The following is a 25,955-nucleotide window of genomic DNA, read 5'->3' on the forward strand; positions in this document are numbered from 1 at the left end:
CCTGGTGCCATTACAATGGGTAGCTTCCCTTCTAAGTTAGGCAGATAAGACAGATTGTCTCTTTCAATTTAGTTTTCTCCATATAAACATCAGGCAGCGTTTAGTTTTGTTTTTTTACAGTAGCCCATGAGCTTACCTTCCGTGCACCATCTATTGCTGCAAGCTGAGGACAGGGCTGGCCACCCTGGGAACAATCAGTCTTCTACCTCCGTATGGTTATTTCATAAAAGAGAGAAATTTTAAGGGGCTGATTCAATTACACACAAGATGCGCATTTTTCTGGCCATTATGATAGGAACCTCCATAGGCTGTGAGCAGAATCAGCCTTATGGAGTTAACGTGCGGAAGAACTTCCGTGTTTAAATTAATTTAATTTCCTCTCGTCCCTCACCTGCTGAAGAAGAACCATCTTCGTGCAGATTTATTGTTTCCGGATGGGGTCTTTCACCCAAAAGTACAGGAACTCTGGACCTGATTCAGACCCGGTCGCGAGCGCTGAGCGCTCACAACCGGGTCGATGGTGGCCCAGTGCGCATGCGCGAGACCCAGATAGCGACGAGCACTCCGCCGCTCCGGGTCTCTCACCAAAGGGGGCGTGCTGTCGATGTTGAGTGACGGCACATCCCCTTTGGTGGGCGGGCCGGGGGGGGTGGCTGCCCAGACGAAGGCGTTCCCATGAGAACAAGTGATGTCAGTGGGAGAGCTTTCGGCTCTGTTAGAGCCGAAAGCTCTCTGGGGCTTGCGGGAACGAGACCCTACCACAAGGGTCTCGAGCGGCAAGGAGGCCGCTCCATTAAAAAAAAAAAAGACGGCCTGATTCAGAGCGAGCGCTCTGTCAGAGCGTCCAGCTCTGAATCAGGGCCTCTGTCTGTTCACAAAGGAAATTAAATGGGAACTTCTTAACGGTAAAGGACTACCAGATTCAGTAATCACCACTCTTGCATGCAAGGAAGAAGAACTCATCCATTTATATTATAGAGCTTGGAATTGATTTATTACATGGTGTGAATCTAACTGAAACAACCGTTGGACACATCCCTGACTTTCTACGGGAGGGCCTCAGTAAATATCTTACATTGTCAATAATAAAAATACAAGTGTCAGCTGTAAGTGTTTTATTGAAGACCAATTACCCTCAGCGGTGATGAAGATTTGCCCCCTATTAGGTCATTTGTACCTCGTGGGACCACAATCTAATGCTTAATGCTCTAAATGATGCCCCATTTGAACCAGTGTAGGAAAATTTTCTTAGATGGATGACACTGAAGACAGTGTTCCTGGTGGTGGTTACTTCTGCCAGAAGGGATGGGGGGATAGTGTTACAGAAGTCTTCTAGATGACCACATGGTGGCGCTAAAGACCACAAGTCTTATTTCAGCAAAAGAGAAATGTGAAAAGGGGGCACTACAATGTGACATAGTGTAAAACTACTGTGGGGCACAAAATGACCAACCCCTGTGGAGGGAGGTGTCTCTAGAGGTATTGGAACGGGGATCCCTCAAAATGTTGCGTTGGGGCCAATCTCTTTGCAATGGAAATTATCTGGAAAATAGCTGAATGTAACTATATAAGGATGACACTAGCCAGGTATTTCACTTTATTGGTAGATCATACCCTTACAGTGTTCTGGGAGACATGGTAATAAAGCACATTGCTGTACTATAGGGACTTCCTGCTCTGTAATGCTACAGTCCCTGTGTGTGTTTTTCCCATAGCGTTTGAGGCCAGCAGAAAGAGAGCCAACCTGTGCAGGAGAGAGTTTGAGCAGGTGAAGCAGAAGAGATATGATCTGTTTATCCAGTGCTTTGAGCACGTTTCTGTAGCTATCGATGAGATCTACAAGAAGCTGTGCAGGAATGGCAGCGCTCAGGTTTGTATGATTTCAGTTACTTCGTTCATTTATCTTAAATGACCAATTGGGAATTCTCCAGTCTCTGTAAATCACTCCATGAAAACGCATTAATGTATCCGGCCAAACTGCAGATATAAGATAATGGTCGAACACTGTTTTCTCTGACCCTGCTCAGGCCAAAATACATGTCACACGAATGCTTGCCCCTGGTAGACCCTCTAATCGCTGACATTTACTGCAGTTCTTTGGTTTTTTCATAATGTTTTTCCTTTAACAAAGATTCTGGGGTCTAGTTACTAAGCAGTGTTAGGAGACAGAGTGAAAAGTGATAAGTAAGTGATAAGGTGCCAGCCAATCAGCTCCCAACTGTCATTTTTCAATTACAGCCTGTTAGATGACAGTTGGGAGCTGATTGGCTGACACCTCATCACTTACTTATCACTTTTCACTCTGTCTCCTAACACTGCTTAGTAACTAGATTCCAATGTATTTACATGCGAGCTACTCAGACCTAGAATATCTACTCTAATTAATGTTTCAAAATGTACTGCAAGTACCACTTTGCGGTTTGGTACTTGCCGGGTTGCTATTACTGTTTGGAAAATATTAAAAAGGTTGTGTGAAGCAATGTGTGTTTTATAAATTTTATTTTCTTTTTTGTCTGTGCCTCACTCCTCTCCCCTGGACCACTGAATATTCCCTCGTTATCAAAGTGGATTTTTTTCCCCCTGATTCTCCCTACTCGCTGGGATGGGGAGATGGGGAATAATATGCACATCCCTTTTTTGCATATCTATCCTCGGCTAGGCATTGGCTAATTTAGATGTAAATGTTCCCTCGATAACTAATTCCTCTGCCGGATCGCATTTTAAGACTTCTGGAACATGGGTGGCCTTAACTCCCTTATTAAGCGTAAAAAGGGTGATAACGCACTTAAAACGGATTCGCCCTCAAATTATTTTTCTTCAAGAAACACTTTGGGTGGCAGAAAATGAGTCCTCTCTTAGAGCCCCTTGGTTGGACCAGTGTGTCTCAGCCGATTTCCACAGAAAGGCTATAGGGGTGGCTATATACTAGTCGACAAAAACCTTCACTACACTCTCCGTAGTGGATCCTAATTAACATTATTTAATTCTTGACGTGGAAGTGTGGGGTTCCAAATACACATTGGTTAATGTTTATGCCCCCAATCTAGCTACTCCTGACTTCTTGCAGGACTTAAATCTTTTCATACAACGTAATAATATCCCTCTTATTTTGGGGGGGGATTTGAATTCAGTGGAATACCCCATCTTGGACAAAAGACCTCCACCACGCCATACTGGCTCTACCTCATGGAAACAGGTCCAAATAATGAGATCCACTCTCCAATTTACAGATATCTGGCGACTCCTGAATCCTACTGATAGATCCTTTACATTTTATTCTGGAGTCCATCATTCCTGGTCCAGGATCGATACTATTTTGATAGCTGACTCCTTGGTAACTCAGGTTAAGCATACTGATATTCATAGCATAATGGTTTCCGATCACGCCCCGGTTTCCTTATTACTTGAGAGGTCGGTACAATCAGGTAATTTCAGATTTTGGCGTTTTCCCAGTTATCTTTATCAGTCCGATGAATTTCGTAAACCCTTAACTAATAGTTGGCTGAATTATTTAGATGACATACTTGGATTACTGGGACAGACCACCCATATTTTGGGATGCAGCTAAAACTGTTCATCGTGGCCAAATAATAGTGTATGTTACTAAACCGAAAAAAAAGTCGGCTGCAACGTACCGCTCTTTGCATGATTTTTTGTCCAGTACCCTCCAGATGCACTTGACCTCTCCTAGTGAAGAATCTTAACAATTGTACATCCAAGCTAAGCAATTGCTGAGTATTGTTGAGTATTATCGCAAGCCAAACGAGACTTAATTTTCTTCCGATTTAAATACTATCGATGGGGGGAATAAGGCAGGCCACCTTTTGGCACTTATGTCTAGAAAACAAAGAGCTTGTCGTTTAGTTACAGCTATTAAACATCAACGTACTGGACAACTCATTACAGATTCTTCTGCCATACTAAACCATTTTGAATCCTACTATACAGACTTGTACTCTAACCTTCCCTTTGATGAAGCAGCCCATGCCCAAATACTGAGGGAAGCTAATTTGCCTCCTATAACTCAGTCCCAATCTGAATCTTTAATCAGAGTTATAACCCTCGAGGAAATCAATACGGCCATTTCAAAACTTCATATACATACGTCCCCAGGGCCGGATGGTCTTTCTTATGAATTCTACAAAATTCTCCAACCACATATTGCTCCTACCCTACTGGAACTTTTTAATGATATTGTACAGCATTATACCCCTTATCAGCACTTTAATAACGCCCACACAATTGTGATCCCTAAGCCCAACCAGAAAACTCTCAGTTGGTAAGCACTTATAGGCCTATTACATTACTGAATACGGATATTAAATTACTAGCAAATATTCTTGCTGATAGGCTTCAAGCATTTCTACCCATTCTCTGACGTGTCACCAACTTGGATTTGTCCGCAACAAACACTTTGTCAAAGGGGTTCGAGCAGCAATTGCTGTGGTTATTGCATCTTCTCAATCGCCTAACTCTCATAGCATATTGTTGAGTGACGACACCACCAAAGCGTTCAACACTGTGCTTTGGCCGCCGCACTTATTTTTAGTATTGCTACATAGGAATTTCCATCCGGACTTTATTCAATTATTCAATTTCTACCTCAGGGTCCTTAGGGATCCACAGGGATACCTTGGGGTATAGGTCTTGGCTCCACAGCCATGGGCACCACAGAGTTAAAGATGTCCTCCCAGGATGCACTGGGCCCCCTCCTATACCCCGCCCCCAGGCCAAGGCACCTCAGTTTTCAGTAGGCGCCCGGCCGGGAAGCTGGGTCATCGCAGAGGGGGGCTGTGTAACAGCCCCTGAAGATCTTCAAGAGCGGTAGCATAGGACTGTCCAGCGGACGTCCATGCTACCGCTCCGACACCCCCGCCGGCGCTGACCACCGGTAGTGATCCGGGGAGCTCGGCGGGCTCTTGGGGGTTCCTGCTAGCGGAACCTCCGGGGGCCTGGGACTGTGGCCGGACCTACGGGGGGCAGCAGGTAAGCAGCGGGCGTCTGCGGTAGGCGCCCGCTGAATCACAGTCCAGCGTCCCCAGGGCTGGGGGCTCCCTGGGGACGGCAGTATAGTGGAGCCAGGCGGATGCCTGCGCTCTCCACCAGACCACCAGGGATACGGGGCTGGAGCGTTGCGGAACACGCTCCAGCATCCCGGGGGGTTAATGGCCTGCCAGGGGAGGATGCCTTCCCTGTAGCGCACAGGAGGCTCCTCCCCATCACTGCTGTCGGCGCTTTACATTAAGGCTTTGGCGGGCTGAGGCAGTGATCCTCCTCAGGCCCGCCTCCCTTCATCCTCCGGCGGCCATTTTATGTGACAGACGCTGTGGTGACAGGGTGCGGAGCCTGGGGTGCCCCTTACATACCTCTCCTCCAGTAAAGGTCAGCGTATGTAGCGCTATCACTGCCAGACTGTAAGTCTGTGTAAGTGATAGTGCACTTAGTGCAGCGTTTCTCCATTGTATGTGATTTTATGCTAGCTCTGTGTGCCTGATTTTTCTCCTGTCAGCCATTTTAGCTATCCCTATTTCTTCCTCTTGACCAGCCCTCTCAGTGCCAGTACTGTCAGGGTAGGAATTTACCTCACAGTTTATGATTTATTTCTGTGAGAGGAGAGTCACATACCACTATGTCCAGTGAGGACCACTCCTATTTTCCTGCTCCAGATGTAAAGCAGGTGTGGGGGAGGGGGCGGTACTCCAGGATGGGTTATGTGCTGCATGTTTGGCTGTCCCTGGTAACTCTGCTGTACCCAGCACCTCTCAGGAACCACCTTGGGCTTGTTTTGCACAAGCCCTGACTGTTCTTGTAAATAGGCTTGCAGCCCCTCCTACGTTTCCACAATTGGGGTTTGCACAGCAGGCGGTAGTCCCGCCTCCTGTTCTGGGAGTTCCGGGACCGATAGTAATGCAGTGCCCCCCGCAACAGGTCCTTAATCAGGCTGACCCAGGTTTGTCTGATTCTGGGGTGCGGAGCACACAGCAGGATCAATCCAGACCTGCTAAAAGACCGTTATTGTCATATCCATCCGCTCAGGATGATGAGGATGACGGGTCGTCTGATGAGGGCGAAATTCTAGATTTGTCGGACACCGACACTCCTCAAGCAGAGGCTAAGTCTAGTATTTACATTCCAGGCCTCATACGGGCAGTCTGTGCGGCCATGGTAATTACTGACGACAACTTACCTGCAGCGCCTACTCATGCTTATTTTAAAGAGGTTAAAGGAGCTGCAGCAGTTTTCCCCCTATCTGGTCAGCTAGTTGATCACATGGAGGAGGCCTGGAAATCTCCAGGAAAAAGATTTCAACCTCACAAGCGTCTGGCACGTACTTATCCCTTTGCGGAAGATTATTTCACTAAATGGGAGTCTCCTCCTCAGGTGGATTCTCACGTTACGCGCTTAGTAAAGAGCGCAACTTTGCCTATGCCGTCTATGTCTTCTCTGACGGATACTACAGACCGTAAGGTGGAGGTGTGTCTTAAGTCCATCTATTCCCTTGCTGGAGGAGCATCTAGACCAGCTATGGCTGTCTGCTGGGTGGCCCAGGCTATGGAAAGGTGGGCGGGCGCTTTGGAGACATCATTCGCTTCTGAGGGTACCAGCGAACAGGTTATGTTAGTGGGTAACCTTCGGGATTCCGCTACGTACATTAACGAAGCAGCTTTGGATTTGAGCCTGCTTACTTCTAGGATTTCTGCGGCGGCTGTGGTCGCTCGACGCTCCTTGTGGTTACGTTCGTGGAGGGCGGACGCTGAATCCAAGAAAGGCTTGGAATGCTTACCCTACAATGGACAGGTCCTTTTTGGACCAGCCTTGGACAAAATAGTAGACACGTTGGCGGCTGCCAAATCTGCGTGTCTACCCTCAGCCCCGACTCCGTCTGGGTCTAAAAATCCGTCCTTTCGGCCCTATCGCCCTCCGGGAAAACCTAGGGTTCAGTCCTTTCCGAGACCTTCAGGTCCCAAAAAGACCACTAAGACCAAGAAGCAAGCTTGGAGTACCAGACATCCAGCTGCCAAGCCGGACGACAAACCCTCAGCCTGACGGGTTGGGCCTCCCCTTGGGGGATCCCAGGGTGGGAGGCCGACTTCTGCAATATGCCCAGTGTTGGTTCAAAACCACCACAGACACTTGGGTACGGGAGGTGGTATCTCAAGGATATGCCCTCTCCTTCCGCAGAAGGCCTCCTCATCAGTTCTTTGTAACAGCAGGTCCTTCAGATCCAACGAAGGCTCTAGCGATCCAAGAGTCGGTGCGTTCTATGCTTCAAATGGGAGTAATAGAATCTGTTCCGTTATCCCTGAGAGGGACCGGATATTACTCCAACCTTTTTTCTGGTTCAAAAACCAAATGGATCATACCGACCTATACTCAACCTCAAGTCCCTGAACAAGTTTTTAAGGGTCCCTCGGTTCCGGATGGAGACTCTGCGTTCTATTGTTTTAGCTATGCAGCCTGGGGATTTTATGGTGTCCCTGGATATTCAGGATGCTTACCTGCATATCCCCATTGCCAGGGTTCATCAGCGCTACCTCAGATTTACAGTGTTGGACCTCCATTACCAGTTTCAGGCCCTACCGTTTGGCCTTTCCACGGCTCCTCGGGTGTTCACAAAAGTAATGGCGGCCATGGCGGCACACCTGCGGTTGCAGGGAGTTCGCCTGTTACCTTACTTGGACGACCTTCTGTTGTTGGCAGGGTCGCCGCAAGTCCTTTGCAGCCATCTACAACTGACAATATCGGTATTGCAGGCTCACGGCTGGATAGTGAACTGGAAGAAGTCCTCTCTAATTCCTTCTCAGAGAATGGTCCATCTCGGGGCATTGTTGGACTCTCAGCAACAGAGGATCTTTTTGACGGAGGAAAAGATAGCCCTGTTGCAGTCCAAGATACGCAATGTTCTAAGCAGTCGCCGAGTGTCTCTTCTCTCGGCGATGAAGTTACTGGGATCCATGGTGTCAACGTTCGACATGGTGGAGTATGCCCAGTTCCACTCCAGGACTCTACAAATGTTGATCCTGTCCAGATGGGACAGAAATCCCCGTCGAATAAAGACGCAGATGATCAGGCTCACTCCGGAAGTGCGCCTGTCTTCGACGTGGTGGTTACAAAAGTCTCATCTCAGCAGGGGACGTCCGTTTTGGATTTCGGATTGGGTCCTTCTAACAACGGATGCTTGCCTTCGGGGCTGGGGCGCTGTGACAGGCCCACATGTCTTCCAGGGCCGGTGGACATCGGAGGAATCGAACCTGCCAATCAATATATTGGAAATTCGAGCAGTGTTCAGGGCGCTGCAACATGCAAGACCGTTCCTGCTAGGGAAACCTGTGCAGGTTCAGTCAGACAATGCCACCACGGTGGCTTACCTAAATCGTCAGGGAGGAACTCGAAGCCAAGCGGCTCTAAGGGAGGTGTCCCGCATTCTGACTTGAGCAGAAGGCAATCTGCAGGCCATTTCGGCCGTCTTCATTCCGGGTGTGCTGAACTGGGAGGCGGACTTCCTCAGCCGCCACGATGTACACCCGGGGGAATGGTCTCTTCACCAGGAGGTGTTCCAACTCCTGGTGGACAAGTGGGGTCTTCCCGAAATAGACCTCATGGCCTCCAGACACAACCGCAAGCTGTGGGCGTACGGATCCCGAACAAGAGACACGGGAGCTCTCCTGGTGGACGCTCTGTCGGCACGGTGGAACTTCCAATTCGCGTACCTGTTTCCTCCATTCTCCCTGCTGCCTCGAGTAATTCGAAAGTGCAGGCAGGAAGGAGGCAAGATCCTGCTGGTGGCCCCGGCGTGGCCCAGAAGGAGTTGGTACTCGGATCTCCAGTGTCTATCCATCGACACTCCTTGGCTGTTACCTCAGAGGCCGGACCTATTGTCTCAGGGTCCTTGTCTCTACTCGGACCTGAGTCGGCTATCTTTGACGGCGTGGCTCTTGAGGCTTCCCTCTTGAGGTCCAAGGGTTTCTCTAGAGCGGTGGTCAATACCATGTTACATGCTCGTAAGCCGGCTTCAGCTAGAATTTACCACAGGGTGTGGCATACCTATTTTGAGTGGTGTCGCCCTAAAGCGTACGATCCTCGCGAGTTTAGAATATCGAGAGTGTTGGCTTTCCTTCAGGCAGGCTTGGATTTAGGTCTACGCCTTGCTTCACTGAAGGTGCATGTTTCTGCCCTGTCAGTTTTGTTTCAACGAAGGATTGCCACGCGGCCTGATATCCGTACCTCTATGCAGGGTGTCCTTCGCATCCAGCCTCCCTATGTCCATCCGGTAGCTCCATGGGATCTGGCTGTGGTCCTGAAGGCGCTACAGGATCCTCCATTTGAACCTCTGGGTTCTGTGGATCTGAAATTGTTTACGGCAAAAACAGTGTTCCTTCTGGCTATTGCTTCAGCCAGAAGGGTGTCGGATTTGGGGGCTCTTTCGTGTCGTCCCCCATTTCTAATTTTTCATTCGGACAGGGCGGTACTTCGTACCCGTCCCGAATTCCTTCCTAAAGTAGTGTCTAGTTTCCACATTAACGAGGAAATTGTGGTCCCAGCCTTTAATTCATCTGATCTCTCAGCTGGTGAGGCTTCTTTGGATGTGGTACGGGCTCTGCGGATTTACGTGGACCGTACCAGTTCTTTGAGAAAATCGGACTCTTTGTTCGTCCTATATTGATTTCATAGGAGGGGTTGGCCTGCCAATAAACAGACTTTGGCACGCTGGGTCTGCATGGCGATCTCTGAGGCATACACTCACGAGGGACTCCCAGTGCCACCCTCTGTGAAAGCTCATTCTACAAGATCTGTGGGACCTTCGTGGGCAGCTCGACGTGGCGCCTCAACTGTTCAGCTTTGTAAGGCGGCCACGTGGTCCTCTGTCCATACTTTTGTCAAGCATTACGCCTTTGACACATTTGCTTCTCAGGATGCTTCCTTCGGGCGGCGGATTCTCCTCTCGGCACAGGAGCGTCCCCTCCCTTGAAGGATACTGCTTTGGGACATCCCCAAGGTATCCCTGTGGATCCCTAAGTACCCTGAGGTAGAAAATAGGAGATATGGTAAGAACTTACCTTTGTTATCTCCGTTTCTACGAAGTCCTTAGGGTCCACAGGGCGCCCGCCCTGACGCCCTGTGCTTCCGTAGGGGGGTGTTCTGGTCACCAGTTTCTGTCTCCCTTTTCTATGAGAATGTGAATCTTGTGTGTTCCAGACTTTCTTCTTCCTTTTTCCTCTCTCCCGGCCTATGGCTTGATACTAAAACTGAGGTGCCTTGGCCTGGGGCGGGGTATAGGAGGGGGCCCAGTGCATCCTGGGAGGACATCTTTAACTCTGTGGTGCCCATGGCTGTGGAGCCAAGACCTATTCCCCAAGGTATCCCTGTGGACCCTAAGGACTTCGTAGAAACGGAGATAACAAAGGTAAGTTCTTACTTTATCTCCTGTTATTTGTATTCGTCCCCTTCCACCTCCCTACTACTCAATGGCCACTGCAGCGATCCTATTGTTATGCACCGTGGAACGCGCCAAGGGTGCCCCCTCTCCCCACTTTTATTTAATTTGGCTATTAATCTCCTTCGGCGTTTATTACAAGATGACACTCCGTTTCAAGGGATTCAGATTAGATGTAGAGAAATTAAGATGACAGCTTTTGCCGACTATATTTTATTGTACATATTCAAACCCGCTGACTCTCTACCACACATCTTTCAACTTTTGACGTCTTTCGGTGCCGTTTTGGGATTTTGTGTAAACTGGTCCAGATCGGAGGTACTTCGACTGGGTACGGGCAATTTTCTTAGTGGTGGTATTGGCACTATGCCATTGACTCGAAATTCTGACCATATAACGTACTTGGGAGTTCGAATTCCTAGGAGGCCAGGACTTTTATATAATCTTAATTTTACTACTATCATTCAAAAAATCGCTGTGGAATTGGAGAGTTGGAAATCTTTCTTTGTCCTATTTGGGGAGGGCCAGTTCGGTGAAGATGGTGTCATTCCCCCGTCTTATGTGTTTTATTCAGGCTTTGCCAACTGTGCTTTCACCCAAAGACATGCAACATATTAATTTTCTTTTTAGAAAGTTTATTTGGCAAGGTAAAAAACCGTGTCTAGGTTTGATTAAACTACAACAGCCTACTCCTAATAGTGTTGGATAATTTTCCTAATCTTTTGTGGTACTCCCAAGCTCAACTGCGATACCTCAAGGACTGGATGCATAACCAGGAAAACTATGCTAACACAGACCTTGAGAAGGAGTTTCTACAAGGTGGGGACTTAATAACTTTCTTACATCTCCACGATTAGGAGGACCCTTCCCCAGTTAGGGAATACCCACTGCTATGGCACACTAAGAAGCTATGGGAGTGGATGAGACATAAACATTGTGTTAATGCTTATAAGTCATTATATCCTTCCCTTTTTGGCTAATCCAGACTTTCAAGAGGGACAACGCACTACCCTTTTAATATTTGGAGGCTGGGTGGGATACTTAATGAAGGTCATTAGACCAATGAACATGCTAGTAGGCCACGAAAGTTCCAGGAGACCACCAACAAGTTCCCTATTCTGGCGGCATATCCAATGGCATTTCTCCTTGCACAACAATACACCAGCTCGGTAATAAGATATTTCTCCCCAGCGATTTGGCAGAATTCAGTTGATGCGAAGCTAGGGCAACACCGTTAACTGGAAGGGCGATTTCATTGGCCTATAAACGCTTCCAAACTATTTTGGATCACGCTACTTGTCAAAAGGGTCTAGCAAGTTGGCTCCGGCACCTCCCTGACTTTCAGGTAGACCGTCTATTGCAGGCACATTCTAGATCATACAAAATGCTTTTCTCTTCAATGTATAAAGAGTTGATTCTGATTGTGCTGCATAGAACCTATATTTCCCTTCATAGACGGTTTTTGACAGGACTCTCTACCTCTCATAACTGTTTTAAATGTAGTGATTCATATGCAGACCTCTATCATTGCCTTTGGCTCTATCCCTTCGTTCGTAGATTCTGGGTACAGGTGCGTAACTTCTCAACTGAGCACTTAGTAAATGATCCGCCTTTAACCCCTGAATGGGGCTCTCTTTGGTATTTCTCCAAGGGGACAAAATACCTCTAGAGGTGGTAAAAAATTGCTGCTTGCAATTAGTGTAGCAGCTCATACGGCTATTTTACTAATTTGGATAAACCCTGAATCGCCATCTTTGTCGTCCTTTAAAAATAAACTCTCTTATCTTTTCCAGATGGAATGGGTGGGAGTTGTGTTGGAGGGAGACAAGAAAGTGGAACATTTTTTATGGTGCGTGGGAAAGCTACATTATCTAGTGCTGTTAGAGCTCAACTCCATGGCTCATTGTCCAATACTGTCTGGTACATGTCACGTATGGCGGAGGGTGATCCATCCATTGTCCTCTAATCTTTTTCTTTCAACCAGTTATGTGAGATTGGGGAGGGGAGGGCGAGCACAATTCTTTTTTTTTTTTTTTTTTTTTATTCTTTTTTTTTTTCTTCGTTTATTGTTTTTATTAGTCAATTTTATTATATATTAAGATGATGGTGTTATTTGGTCTGTTTTCTACTCAGTGTGTGCTTTCAGTGCTATAAGGTTATCCTTATCTATTGGACTGTTTTGTTCCTAAATATTCATATTCTAATGAAACTGGGTTGAATTGTTGACCCTTACACAACAATTTTTGTATTATAACTTTTTTCGGACTAAGTGTTACACCTTTCATCTATGTGTCACATGTAATTTGATAATTTATTTGTTATCTGTTGTTATAACATTCATTGCTTCAATAAAAATGTAAAAAAATAAATAAATAAATTACCAATTGGGAATGTTTTACGTAAGTAATATGGAAAATCTGTGCCGAGCTCAGCAGCTCTCCTAGGGTCTGATTCTTAGTTCACTTTTTTGTTATGTAAAACTTTGGGACCACCCTGTCATTTAGATTATAGCTGCGACAGAGCTGTTAGAGGTAACACTGGAATGCTATATTTATTAGCATTTATTTATATAGCACCAGCATACTCCATTGCGTTTTACAATTGAGGTCAGCAACAGAAATCTTTGGGCCCGGTACACTTCTATCTATGAGGCCCCCAAACTCACCCTCCCCTCACAATTCCCCCTTCTTGACCCTCCTCCAAACACACATGCCGGGTCCACACAAACACACAATTATTCCAAATAGAGAAATGCACACACACGTACACACACACACATATATGTATATATAAACACATACACACACACATTCGTGCACTCCTAACTCCCCAATTGGCACCTAACGCTTGGTTGCTGATGGCCAGCTGCTTGTGTTATGCAGCTATGTGTATACACCATGTCCTTGTCCTGTATTGTTTTGTACGGCTAATAACTGTTTTTTTGTGTGCTCATTTATGTACGGTGTAATGCACTGTGGAACCTTTATGCGCCATATAAATAAAGGATAATAATAATATGTTAAATATGACAATAACATAGCCACATTTATGCTGAGGCTGTGGACAGTCATGGTGCTTGACTTTGTCCCTACACTCTTCAGCTGGACCACTATGGAGAAGGGGGGGGGGTCTGGGGTGCCGCGGGGGGGAGGGGGTCAGGGGTCGGGTTTATCGCGAGAGGGAAGTTGAATAACAGGGGACAATGGGAGAGGTGAGGAACAGGAAGGAAGCAGGAGGGGTGAGGAGGTGCTGGAGCTGGGTGTAGGGAGATGCAGGCCCAGGAGGAGGAGCACCGGCCCCTGCATGTCACAGTGTGACCCAGTGTTTGACTTGGGAAGGTGGGGAAGGGTGACAGAGGGCGGGGCTTCGGCTGCACGGCTGCCATGTTTTTTCTGTCCTTGAACCTTCGGGCCCCTCTGATCCTTGGTGCCAGGTAGGGGTCTCCCCTAAGACCGCCCCTGTCGCAGGGCCTGGCCGCAGTAATAAAAGGAGACTGGGTACCAACAGACAAACAGAGAGGTAAGGTGAGGCCCACAAACTTACAATCCATAGAAGACTGTTGGAAAACTTGCAGTGTTCACAAAGGGAAGCAATTGGCTCTATTCTCTACAAAAAAAAACTAATGCTACTACGAAGGTCAAATAAATCACAGCATGGTCCTTTGTGTTTCTCTACACCAGGTGCGGGGAGCTGTGTCCACGGCCTGCAAGACCATTTTATCAGGCCCGGCCAGCTGTGGCTCTCTTCTTCTCTTTGTTTTCGGTCGGGCAGCCCGGCTGTGCCCTGAAATGGCTCGGTCAAAGCCCAGACCTCAACCCCATTAAAATCTTAATTAAATTTTTTACGAACCTTGAACTTTATTTGCAAGGAAGAGTCATAGAATTGCAGTGGGGGGATTTACTCTGCGGCACCTTTCAAAGCTGCCTCGTCTTTGTCGGTTCTGGCCACTAGTTTTAAAAAAGCAATAATATTAAATACACCTGGTTTTGTATTTAATTTTATTGGCCCCGGGGCTAGAGTTAGGGCCACATGTGCCTGGGGTTGAGAAGTGGAGGAGGTGTGGCCAGTGCTGTGTGGGTGTGGCTAGGGCCATGATGGCGTGTACACCCGATCAGTCACAATCACTCCCTGAATATGTAAAAGTAAAAAAAATATGCATAATTTTGTGAGGAAACTAGAAATACACATTTAATAACAATGATTTATGGATGATGTTTGGCCAGCTGGGCGGCTGGTCATGATGATAGGCCTGTTTTTACGTAGAGGCCTTGAGCTGCAGTCCCATCTGCCCCAACGTTAATCTGGCCCTGATTGACCCTTTAAATATAACTCATACCCATAGATACGGCGGCTTATAATAAAAATAAAAAGGACCTCTGCAATCTGGCTGGACCTATATGCAATCGGTAGCAGCTATCCTTGCGTATCACATTCCTATCTCACAATAGATTATAAGCTTGCAAGCAGGGCCCTCTTACCTCTATGTCTGTCTGTCTGTTATTACCCGGTCTTGTACTATTACTGTTTGTTCACAATTGTAAACCGCAACGCATAATGCTGGTGCTGTATAAGTAACTGACAGTAAATAAAAATGATTCTATATATAATCAGGAGTGTTCGCTTGTGTTAGTGCTAGTGTTAGTAATGACTGAAGTTATCACTATCGCATGTGCAGTAAGAAGGACAGAGTGCTAGGAGAGGGAGTCCCCCCCCCCACGGCTGCCATGTTTTTTCTGTCCTTGAACCTTCGGGCCCCTCTGATCCTTGGTGCCAGGTAGGGGTCTCCCCTAAGACCGCCCCTGTCGCAGGGCCTGGCCGCAGTAATAAAACGAGACTGGGTACCAACAGACAAACAGAGAGGTAAGGTGAGGCCCACAAACTTACAATCCATAGAAGACTGTTGGAAAACTTGCAGTGTTCACAAAGGGAAGCAATTGGCTCTATTCTCTAGGGCTAGGGCCATGATGGCGTGTACACCCGATCAGTCACAATCACTCCCTGAATATGTAAAAGTAAAAAAAATATGCATAATTTTGTGAGGAAACTAGAAATACACATTTAATAACAATGATTTATGGATGATGTTTGGCCAGCTGGGCGGCTGGTCATGATGATAGGCCTGTTTTTACGTAGAGGCCTTGAGCTGCAGTCCCATCTGCCCCAACGTTAATCTGGCCCTGATTGACCCTTTAAATATAACTCATACCCATAGATACGGCGGCTTATAATAAAAATAAAAAGGACCTCTGCAATCTGGCTGGACCTATATGCAATCGGTAGCAGCTATCCTTGCGTATCACATTCCTATCTCACAATAGATTATAAGCTTGCAAGCAGGGCCCTCTTACCTCTATGTCTGTCTGTTATTACCCGGTCTTGTACTATTACTGTTTGTTCACAATTGTAAACCGCAACGCATAATGCTGGTGCTGTATAAGTAACTGACAGTAAATAAAAATGATTCTATATATAATCAGGAGTGTTCGCTTGTGTTAGTGCTAGTGTTAGTAATGACTGAAGTTATCACTATCGCATGTGCAGTAAGAAGGACAGAGTGCTAGGAGAGGGAGTCCCCCCCCCACCCTCCCCCCCTTATAACCGGAGACAGGCCTCCTTAGAAAACTCTAATTTTAGTCTGATGATCTTCTTTATAGTTGTTGTCCAAATTAGGGCCGACTTCTCCTCCATTCATATGTGCTCCACCACCAGTAATAACCACCAGTAACCACACTGTGAATGTGTATTATTATACAGTACTGTCATATATGTAGTGCTGTACAATTTATAAATCACGTTCTAGTACAAACCACAGAGAGTGAATAGGGTAATTGCCCTTCTAGAGCTTGCAAGCTATACAATGCATTTCGCATAAATTAAGCGCTTTTGTTTTTCTTTTGATTTTTCTCAGCAGTATTTTAAACACAAAACGTTAAAGTTATATAACCCTCTGTAATGTGACTCCTCACTATTGGTAACACTAGTATTTGCGGAATCTACAACTGCGCAGCACCTTGTGACAGCATAATTTTATATGTATCTTACAGCATAAGCACTTCTGCAAGTCAGACATTGTCACCTGGCTTCAGCTGACTGAAACATCTTTTTTTATTTAGGCCTTTCTAAGTCCTGAGAATATAGAGGAGCCCTATCTGGATGGAACTGGTTATAACTGTGTAGCCCCAGGAAAACGTTTTATGCCCATGGACAACTTGTCTGGGGGAGAGAAGTCTGTGGCTGCGCTGGCCCTTGTGTTTGCTATTCACAGGTGAGACTATAACACTTGCAGGTCCTTAGCGAAACTAAAATATATTCCTTACTCTTACGGTTACTTGCAGCCACGCAGCACATTATTTGGCTGAGTTGTGTCTATTTGATCACTGATTCTGCTATATCACTGCTTGGATTGCAGCCCATGCCAGCAGAGGTAAAATGACTTCAGTTCTGTCTGTTACCTCTTCGGGGTCTATGTACTAAGCCTTGGGGGGCATATTCAATTTGAGGCGAAAAGTCCGTTGCCGGACTTTTCACCCATCATCTGAGCTTTTCTGGGTGAAAAAACATCGGGCGCGTGCCCGAGTATCCCCGTCATCAATTTCAAATAGGCGAAAACGGGACCTGGCGAAAAGGCAATTAGCGAAAAATCCTGTCACTTTTGTGGAAATCAGCCTGTCACCCCCCCAGAAGATGCACTGACATGGGGGATCACTATGGGTCCCCCCGAATAGCCCTGCTAAAAGGTATTTGGGGTCTTTAAACGGTCTCTACAGGTGCTTTTATGCGTCTTTGAGAAAGTGGTGAAGAATAGCATCTAGCAAAAAATTCTGGGAAAAATAACTAATCCCATCAAATTTGGGGTACATGAAAATGGGTGCAGGCATATTTTTAAGTCCCTAAAGTGAAATTTTAAAAATTGTTAAAAATTCACCTGCCGCGACCAACTGCAAAAGAAAAAAAAACAAAACACCTGGGGCATACTTTTGGACACCCCCCCCCCCCCCCACAGTCTATTTCGCTAGTTTAAGAGTTTGTCCCCCAACTATTTATTTTGGCTCCCAAAACGAAAGTAATTTTTTTGGGGGGTGTCCTGTGGAACTTTTTTAGTTTGTACCCCAAAACCCCAATTCTGCACTTTTTTTTGCCACCTATTCTATGGTGAAAACTTTTCCCATGATTTTTGCAAAGACTTTTCGCACCTGCGAAAAGTCTTTGAAATTGAATACGGGGAAAAGTGAAAACGGTGAAAATTACGTCATCAGCGAATATTTTTCGCTCCAAATATCCCTTGGAGAGAGATACAGTGGACAGAGATAAAAGTACCAACCAGTCGGCTCCTGTCATTTTTCAAACACAGCCTGTAAAGTGACAGGAACTGATTGGTTGGTACTTCATCTCCGTCCATTTTATCTCTCTCTCTTAAGGCTTAGTACATTTACCTACGACCAGTGGCGTCAGAAGGGGGGTGCGGGGGGTGCAGCCCGCATCGGGTGTCACCCTTCAAGGGGGTGGCACCAAAAACAGCAGCATACAGACCCGCGGGCCGCACCTGCCAGCACACACCCCCTTCCTCCGAGGTCCTGCACTCTGCCGCCGCCGCCGGGAGTGACTTAGTTCTCTCTCCGCGGCCGGCGTCCAGAGCCACAGACAGGCACAGAGCATTTCTATGTGCCTGTGTGTGGCTCTGGACGCCGGCCGCGGTGACGTCATCACTCGCGCAGCATGAGGAAGAAGGAGGTGCGCGCCCGGAACCCTCCTGGTGGAAGCCAGCCTGGAGTGGACATCCTGAAGATAGGTAAGTAAGTATTGCACAGGGGAGGGGGCACAGCATAAGGGGCATTACTGGGGGTTTCTACTTCAGGGTCCATAGGGGGTCCACAGGGTTGACCTTGGGGTATAGGTTGGGAACCAAATCCGGGCACCACGCAGTTAAAGCTTTTAGCTCCCAGGATGCACTGGGTCCACTCTCCCTATAACCCCACCCCCAAGCCAGAGGCACCTCAGTTTAAGTTGGTGCCCGGCCGGAGTCGGGTCACCGTTAGCGCAGGGGGAGCTGATTAGCAGCCCCTAAGCTTATTTTATTTTTTTAGGGACAAAGTTTTTTCATAGACTTTGGACTCTTCAGAGCGGCAGCGTCGGACTGTCCATAGGACGTCTAAGCTGCCGCTCCGTCACCCCGCTGGCGCTGAGACGCCAGTACAGATCTGGGGATCTCAGCGGGACCCCAGAGTCTGTACTAGCCGGACTCTGCGGGCGCCCAGGACTGCTGCCGGATCCACGGGGAGCAGGTAAGGTCGCGGATCACCGCTTGCGGTGATCCGCGCATTTCAAATGCAGTCCTGTGCCTCCGGTCTCAGGGGACAGACCGGAGGCGCCGGCAGTGGCGGCGGGCCCCCCATACCCCGTGTGTCCACTAGACCACCAGGGACTTAACGATCGGTGCAGGGAGCCGGCGTCCCGGGGGTTAATAGCCGGCCAGGGGAGGCAGCCTTCCCTGTTACAGCGGCTCCTCCCCTCAGCTCAGCGCGCCTTTCAGTATCCATAGTCTGGCGTCGCTGAGCTGCTTCCTCCGCGGGCCACGCTTCTTCTGAGGTCTCCAGCGGCCATTTTATCTCTGTGGTGCAGCAGAAATCTCTGGAGATGGCAGTGAGTCCAGTCCCCCTGCGTACCTCACCATCAGGTCAGTGTACACAGCGCTGTAGCCTTCCCAGACACTGAATCTGGGCAGTTGAATGCAGTGTAATAGTGCAGTATATTATATGACATGTTTATGTATATATGTATATATCTGCATTGTATGTGACTTATGCTAGTGCTGACTGTACTTTATTCTCTCACCTGTCAGTGTATATCTATCCCTTTTCTTTATCTGCCCTAATACAGCTGTACTTAGGGTGGTTCTGAGACCTCACATTTATATACTTGTTAATATTTGTGTGGTTTGTCACATACTGTTGCGTGCTGCACGTTGCCATATTTTAGATGGAACTGTGTGTTGCATACGCTGAAAATGGGTCCCTGCAGCTATTTTTGGCATCAGTCAGGACCAGTATAGTGCTGCTTAATATTTCCGCCAAGATGGGTCAGATATGTCTGACCAGGAGATAGAGCGTTATACTGCACCCATTTTTACTATCCTGCAAGTCATGTGCTGCAGGTGTTAGTGCGGAGGATTTGACTCATAAAGGGTTCTGTATGTGGCGTCATCTGGTGCCGGCCTCTTTCACGACCCCCTTGGGCGGTTTGTTTTCTCGGGATCCTCTCAATTGCGGATCGCCGGGCGGGCCCCATTGTTGTACCTCACTTGGGGTTACTTCACCATACTGCCCTTTTCATCTCAGGGTATCTCGCAGCTTCTTGCACTCTTCCCCTGTGACACAGACTACCGCTCCCTGCAGGGGTTTTTTGCAGTATATGAATTCCCCCTGGTGCCACAATAGTCTGTCATTCCCCTTGCAGGGATTACCACAACAGCCACCCTGGGTGGATGTCGTTTTCTACGAAACGCTAATTGGCGTGGTTGACGCCCTGTGGTTACTTCCCAGTTGGCTCTGCCGTGAACTGGGTACTGTTCGGGGCTCTTTCCCTCTTACACGGGGGGAAGCCTATTTCAGGTATTATTATCCCTGCTTTAGGGCTGGTAGCAGGTCCATTCTGGTTAGAGTGAATGTTGACCTGCACCTGTATCATACACCCTCAGTATTGCGTGCCTTCGGGTTACCTGTTGCTGACTAGCGGGTGGATCGCATAGCGGGACTCTGGCTGTTGCCAGATAGGAGGTGTTACAACAGTGTTTGGCCTCCTGTCCCAAATTCCCTGAGGGCATCACGAGCCCCTCCTGGGGGGGATGGGCGTGTTACTCGTCTGATTACAGACGTTACTACGCCTCCCATTCCTGCGTGGTCGGATTCTTCGGATCCGTAGGTGGTAACTCTGCCTGAAATCAGTATACTTGCTTTCGGGAGTTGTTACCCATCCTACCATGGCTATAGCATGGTTGGTTAATACTATTGCATATTGGGTTGATGCATTTGTAACGTTTTTTCCCCTCCAACACGTCGGGGGTTCAAATGTATTTGGTCGCTCATGTAATATATGCAGTTGTCATAGGTGGACATGCCTATATTGGATACCAGTCTCCTAACTTTCAGAGTTCCGGCTGCGACTGTATCCTCCGTAATACCCTATGGCTGCGCTCTGAGAATGCAGAGGTGCAGATACCATCTTTAGGGTTGATATTGTTTGGTCCTGACCTTGACAAGATTGTAGTAACATTGGCAGTATTACTAACGACAAGTTTACCGCTTTCAGCTATGCACACTACAAGGCCTCAGACTAAGTCTGTTAAGTCTTTTTTGTCCTCTCGGTCAGCCTAAAGGTCTGTTTCTTCGTAGACTGTCGGCATCTACAAGGGCCGACATATCCAGTACCGAGCAGGCCTGGACTGCCAGCCGATCCTGCTTCTGAACCTACGGATATCTCTTCAGTCTGACGGGACAGGCCTACAACTGGGAGATACCGATTTTCTCAGTTCGCCCGGTATTAGTGTCAAGTTGCCGCGGCTACGTGGGTAGGAGGGTACGCCCTCTTTACAAGGGCCTTACAGATCCAGAAAGCTATGCAGTTGTTGCGGTAAGCGGAGCTAATTGGGCCATCCCCACTATCTCAGTGAGGGACTGGTTGTTCTGTTTTCTTTCTGGTGCGGTGGCTGAATGGTCCTCTTTGGCCTGTTCTCTGTCTCAATTGAACCAGTTCCTAAAGCTACCTGGGCTCAGGAGGAAATCCCTATGCTCCATCATACGATGTTTGGAACCTGGGGACTTTAGGGTATCACTGGATATACAGGACGCGTGCCTACGGGTACTTACAGAGACCTTTCCTCAGCATGGGCTGAGGTTTGCTGTATCACAGCAACACTTACAATTTTTCGGGCTCTGCCTGTTGGGACTGTCCTCAGCCCCACAGGGGTTTACTAGCGTTTTGGATTTTCTGACAGTTCTTCTGTTCAGTATATCCCAATGCTCCTGTACCTGGACGGCCTCCTGCTCTTAGCGGGATCACCGGGGTACTTTACGGCCAGGTCAGGATGACTGTGGCTTCTTCAGGGTGCAGACGTTTAATCAACGGGGAAAAAGTCCTCCCTGCATCCCTCTCTGGGTATTCTTCATCTAGGATCCCTGCTGGGTTCTCAGAATCTGAGAATTCTTCTGGCGTAAGACGGAATCTCCTCTCTTCCATTAGGAGTACATGGTTGTCTGCGCAGTCGACAGATGTCTTTACACTCTGGGATGCATGGTGGAATGGGCTCAGTTCCATTCCAGGCCTTTCCATAATTGGCTCATCTCCAGATGGAATGAGTTTTTTCTGTCGGATAACTATTCAAACGATGATGCTCTCTCCGGAGGCAAGTCGGTCCCTGTCCGGGTGGCTATGGCCATCTCGTCCAGGGTTTTCTTTGCTAGGGACAGTGTCTGGACCGAATCCTTTTCAGTGCAGTTGGACGTCTGTCGATTCCACCCTGTCAATTAACTTACTCTGGCATAACTCTTGTTTCCCGGTGAACCTGAAAAGGTTCAGTCCGACAGGGTCAGGACAGTGGCTTCCTTTTTAGCAACACTGTTCGTTGGGTGGCAATGACAGGTATGTCACATATTCGGACATAGTCCGAGGGTCTCCTCCCGACCATCTCGGCAGCGTTCATTTCAGGAGCTCTCCATTGGGAAGCGGGAGTCCTCAGCCGTCACGACGTGCATCCCGGGGACTAGTCTCTTCCCCAAGAGAGGTTTCATCTCCTGGTGAGCAGGGGGGGCCCCCCTGAGGTGACCCTCATGGCCTTCTGACTTTATCACACTAGGGTGTTACAGTTCAGCTCTGGGGATTCTGAAGCAAACTTCAGCGACTCTTTGTCGGTGAAGTGGTCCTTCCACTTTGTGTACCTGTGTTCTCCGGTCTCCCTTCTTCCTCGAGGTCTTTGGAAGTGTTTTCAATCGAGACGGAGATGCTTTCCTGCTGGTGGTTCCTGCTTGCCCCAGATGTCAGGGGTACTTGGATCTTCGGAGTCTCTACATCGATACTCCATCCCTGATGCTTCACTGCCCGGACCTGTTGTCTCAGGGTCCTTGGTTTTGCCTTGGACCTGGGTCGTTTGTCTTTGACTGTGTCCTTACAGTGGTCTTACGGCTTCCCTGGCTTTGTCATCGTTGGAATGATTAGAGCACATGGATCAGCTTTTGCTGGGACCTACCACAAACTGTGGCAGCCATAAATCTTATGGTATTGTACCTGTCGATACAATCCTCCGGTGTCCAGGATTTCCAGATATTCTGGCATTCCTTCCGGCTGGCTTGGGTTTCACACTTGGCCTGGTCTTCCTGACAGTGCGGATCTCTACACTGTCAGTATGGTTAAGATATGGAATTGCTTCACTCTGGTATCCAGTTCATCCTTTGGAGTGTTTTCTTGATTATGCCTCCATTTGTCCTCCCTAGGGACTCCTTGGGAGTAAGTAGTGGTTCTTCGTTACCTCCGGGGACAGTCAATGGAACCGCTGGTTGTGATAGCCATTACATGGTCTATTGCTTAGGCTCTCTCTTTCTCTCAGGGTGTTTATATCAACCAGGAGAGTGTCTGAATTGGGAGCGTTCTCATGTAGCTCCCTCTTCTGGAGGGCATCATGTCAGGGTGGGAGTTGCTCTCGCCCTGTGTTTCTTCTTAGTGGTTTTCAGGTTCCATATTATTCTGGAACTTATGGTACGGCCATTCTGTCCCCAGTCCTCTCGGCTGGTGTGGCCTCATTGACTGTGGTCTGGCCTCTTTGGATTTATGTGATCCGTTCAGGTTCCTTACGGAAATCGGACTCCTTATTGGTGGTCTGAGATTTCTGGTTTTCACAGGAAAGGATGGCCGGCCTATAACCAAATGTTGACTTGGATGGCCTCGTAGGTCTTCCTCAGGGGCCTACCCATGGGTAGGCCTTCCTGTTGTTGATGCTTGTTTTTTCTCGGGCCATGTGACCCTCGTGTGCGGCTCGCTGTGGCACCTCGGCTGTTTTGCCTTACTAGGTGGCCACGTGGTCTTCTGTCCACACCTTTTTAAGGTTCTAGGCATTGGTTTCCTTTGCCTCTCAGGATGCTTCCTTTTTGGCGACGGATTCTCCTCTCAGCACAGGAGCGTCCCCACCCTTGGTTGAACTGCTTTGGGACATCCCCAAGGTCAACCCTGTGGACCCCCTATGGACCCTGAAGTAGAAAACAAGAGATATGGTAAGAACTTACCTTTGTTATCTCTGTTTCTACGAAGTCCATAGGGTCCACAGGGCGCCCGCCCTGACGCACCTGGCTTCATATGGGCTGTGTGGCTGGTCACCGGTTTTCCGTCTCCCATTTCGGTGAGTATGGTTATTGAGTGTTCCAGTTTTCTCTCTCTTTTTCTCTCCTCCTCCGGCCTTTGGCTACTTACAAACTGAGGTGCCTCTGGCTTGGGGGTGGGGTTATAGGGAGAGTGGACCCAGTGCATCCTGGGAGCTAAAAGCTTTAACTGCGTGGTGCCCGGATTTGGTTCCCAACCTATACCCCAAGGTCAACCCTGTGGACCCTATGGACTTCGTAGAAACAGAGATAACAAAGGTAAGTTCTTACCATATCTCTTGTTGTTCTGGGGGCACTACTGGGGGTACTGTATAGGGGGCACAGTATAAGGGCATTATGGAAGGCACAGCATATGGGGCACTACTGTCTGGGGGCACTGCATAAGGGGAGCTCCTGCGGGGTACTGTATAAGGGCACTATAGGGGGCACTGTATAAGGGCACTATAGGGGGCACTGTATAAGGGGTGCTACTGGGGGTACTGTGTAAGGGCACTACTGGGGTACTGTATAAGGGCACTATAGGGGGCACTGTATAAGGGGTGCTACTGGGGTACTGTATAAGGGCACTATAGGGGGCACTGTATAAGGGGTGCTACTGGGGGTACTGTATAAGGGCACTACTGGGGTACTGTATAAGGGCACTATAGGGGGCACTGCATAAGGGGAGCTACTGGGGGCACAGCATCAGGGGCTCTAATACAGGAAGCATTGCATAATGGGCTTTAATATAGGAGGCATTGCATAATGGGTTCTAATACAGGAAGCACTGCATATTGGGCACAACTACAGGGGGCATTGCATAAAGGGGTATTACTAAAGGGGAAACTGCATAATGGACACTATTACTGGGGGCATTGAATAAGGGGCACTACTACTGTGGGCATTGTGTATAAGTGTCAATAACGTGGTCATTGTGTGAAATGGGCACTCCTGTGTGTCAGAACATAAATAAGGGACACTACGGTACTTTATGGTGTAATGTGAATCTCTAGCACTATGTGCGGTGTAATGTGGATAAGATTGTGCTACTGTGTGGCGTAATTTGAATTAGGGATAGTATTGTATGGCCATGTCCCTTTCTTTCAAGATCACGCCCCTTTTTGCGCTACATGCCTTAGGCGCACGCTGTCCTTTTATTGATAAATCGCCGGGGGGAGGGGGGGGGGGTCGTTCCACCACATCTCTAGGACCACTTTAAGCATTGCTACCCAGAATATCGGGCGTGGCATCGACACGCCTGCCGGGTGCGCCTGGCATTCCGTGAGGAGCACAGTGTGACTGCTGGGCTGGTAAGTTTTTTTTGTGGGGGGGGGGGGGGGGGGTGTGTCACCAAGCATTACAGTACCGGGTGACACCAACCCTAGTGACGCCTCTGCCTACGACTTTCCCGTTTGTTTTCCTGATGCTCATTGGAGTATCATTTATCTCTAAGGTAACAGATGAACCTTTATTTCATGTGTAGCTTGTGTACATTTTTATCTTTAAATTGCTGATGTTTGCCCTCATCTAAATACACTTTACAGCATAGATCTGTCTCTGGATGAAGTAAAATACGTCATATTAATAGTAATGGCCACCACCTCGCCTCTTGTAGCCCAGTGGATGCGTCTTAGTCAAGTCAATTTGTCAGGTAGAAAGACTGTGTGACCCCCTGCAAAACTAGGAGCAATGCTGATATACAGATATTATGCCACTTTGCGAAATATTGGTTCTCTTAAGCTGCATACACTCACAACGATTTTGTGATCAACGATTTTATGAACGAATTTCTGTCAGATTTTTTAAAGTGTAATGAATGATTTTTTTTTTAAACTACAAACGATTTTTGCATATTCCCTTAATGAAAATCGTTGAGTTGGCCAGTCTGACTGAACTACAAACGTGAACGCGCATAAACGATAATCGTTCATCGTTTTAACTCAGAAAGTGAACAATTTTTACAACGATTGAATGATAAATGATATCGTTAACGATAATCGTTAAAAATATCGTTGTGTGTGTATGCACCTTTAAGCATACATCTTTAAACCTTGGTTTTTCTTATTTATTTCTGCAATATTATAAAAAAAAAAAGTATCAAAATGCAATACCTTCAGCACAACAAAAACTGGAATAGAATTATGCTTGCAATATTCCAGATATGGGATAGTGTTATAATA

The 25,955-nt window shown here is 47.7% G+C and overlaps 1 protein-coding gene across 1 annotated transcript in view; it reads left to right on the forward strand.

Annotated features, from left to right (window-relative positions):
* SMC1B (structural maintenance of chromosomes 1B) overlaps positions 1–25,955 on the forward strand; it is a 159,803-nt gene that overhangs the window by 126,820 nt on the left and 7,028 nt on the right. The window contains exons 21-22 of the mRNA XM_088478294.1: positions 1,716–1,870; positions 16,549–16,700. Coding sequence (XP_088334420.1) covers positions 1,716–1,870; positions 16,549–16,700 — 307 coding nt within the window. The remainder of the gene's footprint in view (positions 1–1,715; positions 1,871–16,548; positions 16,701–25,955) is intronic.

Source organism: Taudactylus pleione, unplaced genomic scaffold (genome assembly GCF_031769625.1).
Source record: "Taudactylus pleione unplaced genomic scaffold, aTauple2 ptg000212l, whole genome shotgun sequence".
NCBI classification, from domain to species: Eukaryota; Metazoa; Chordata; class Amphibia; order Anura; family Myobatrachidae; genus Taudactylus; species Taudactylus pleione.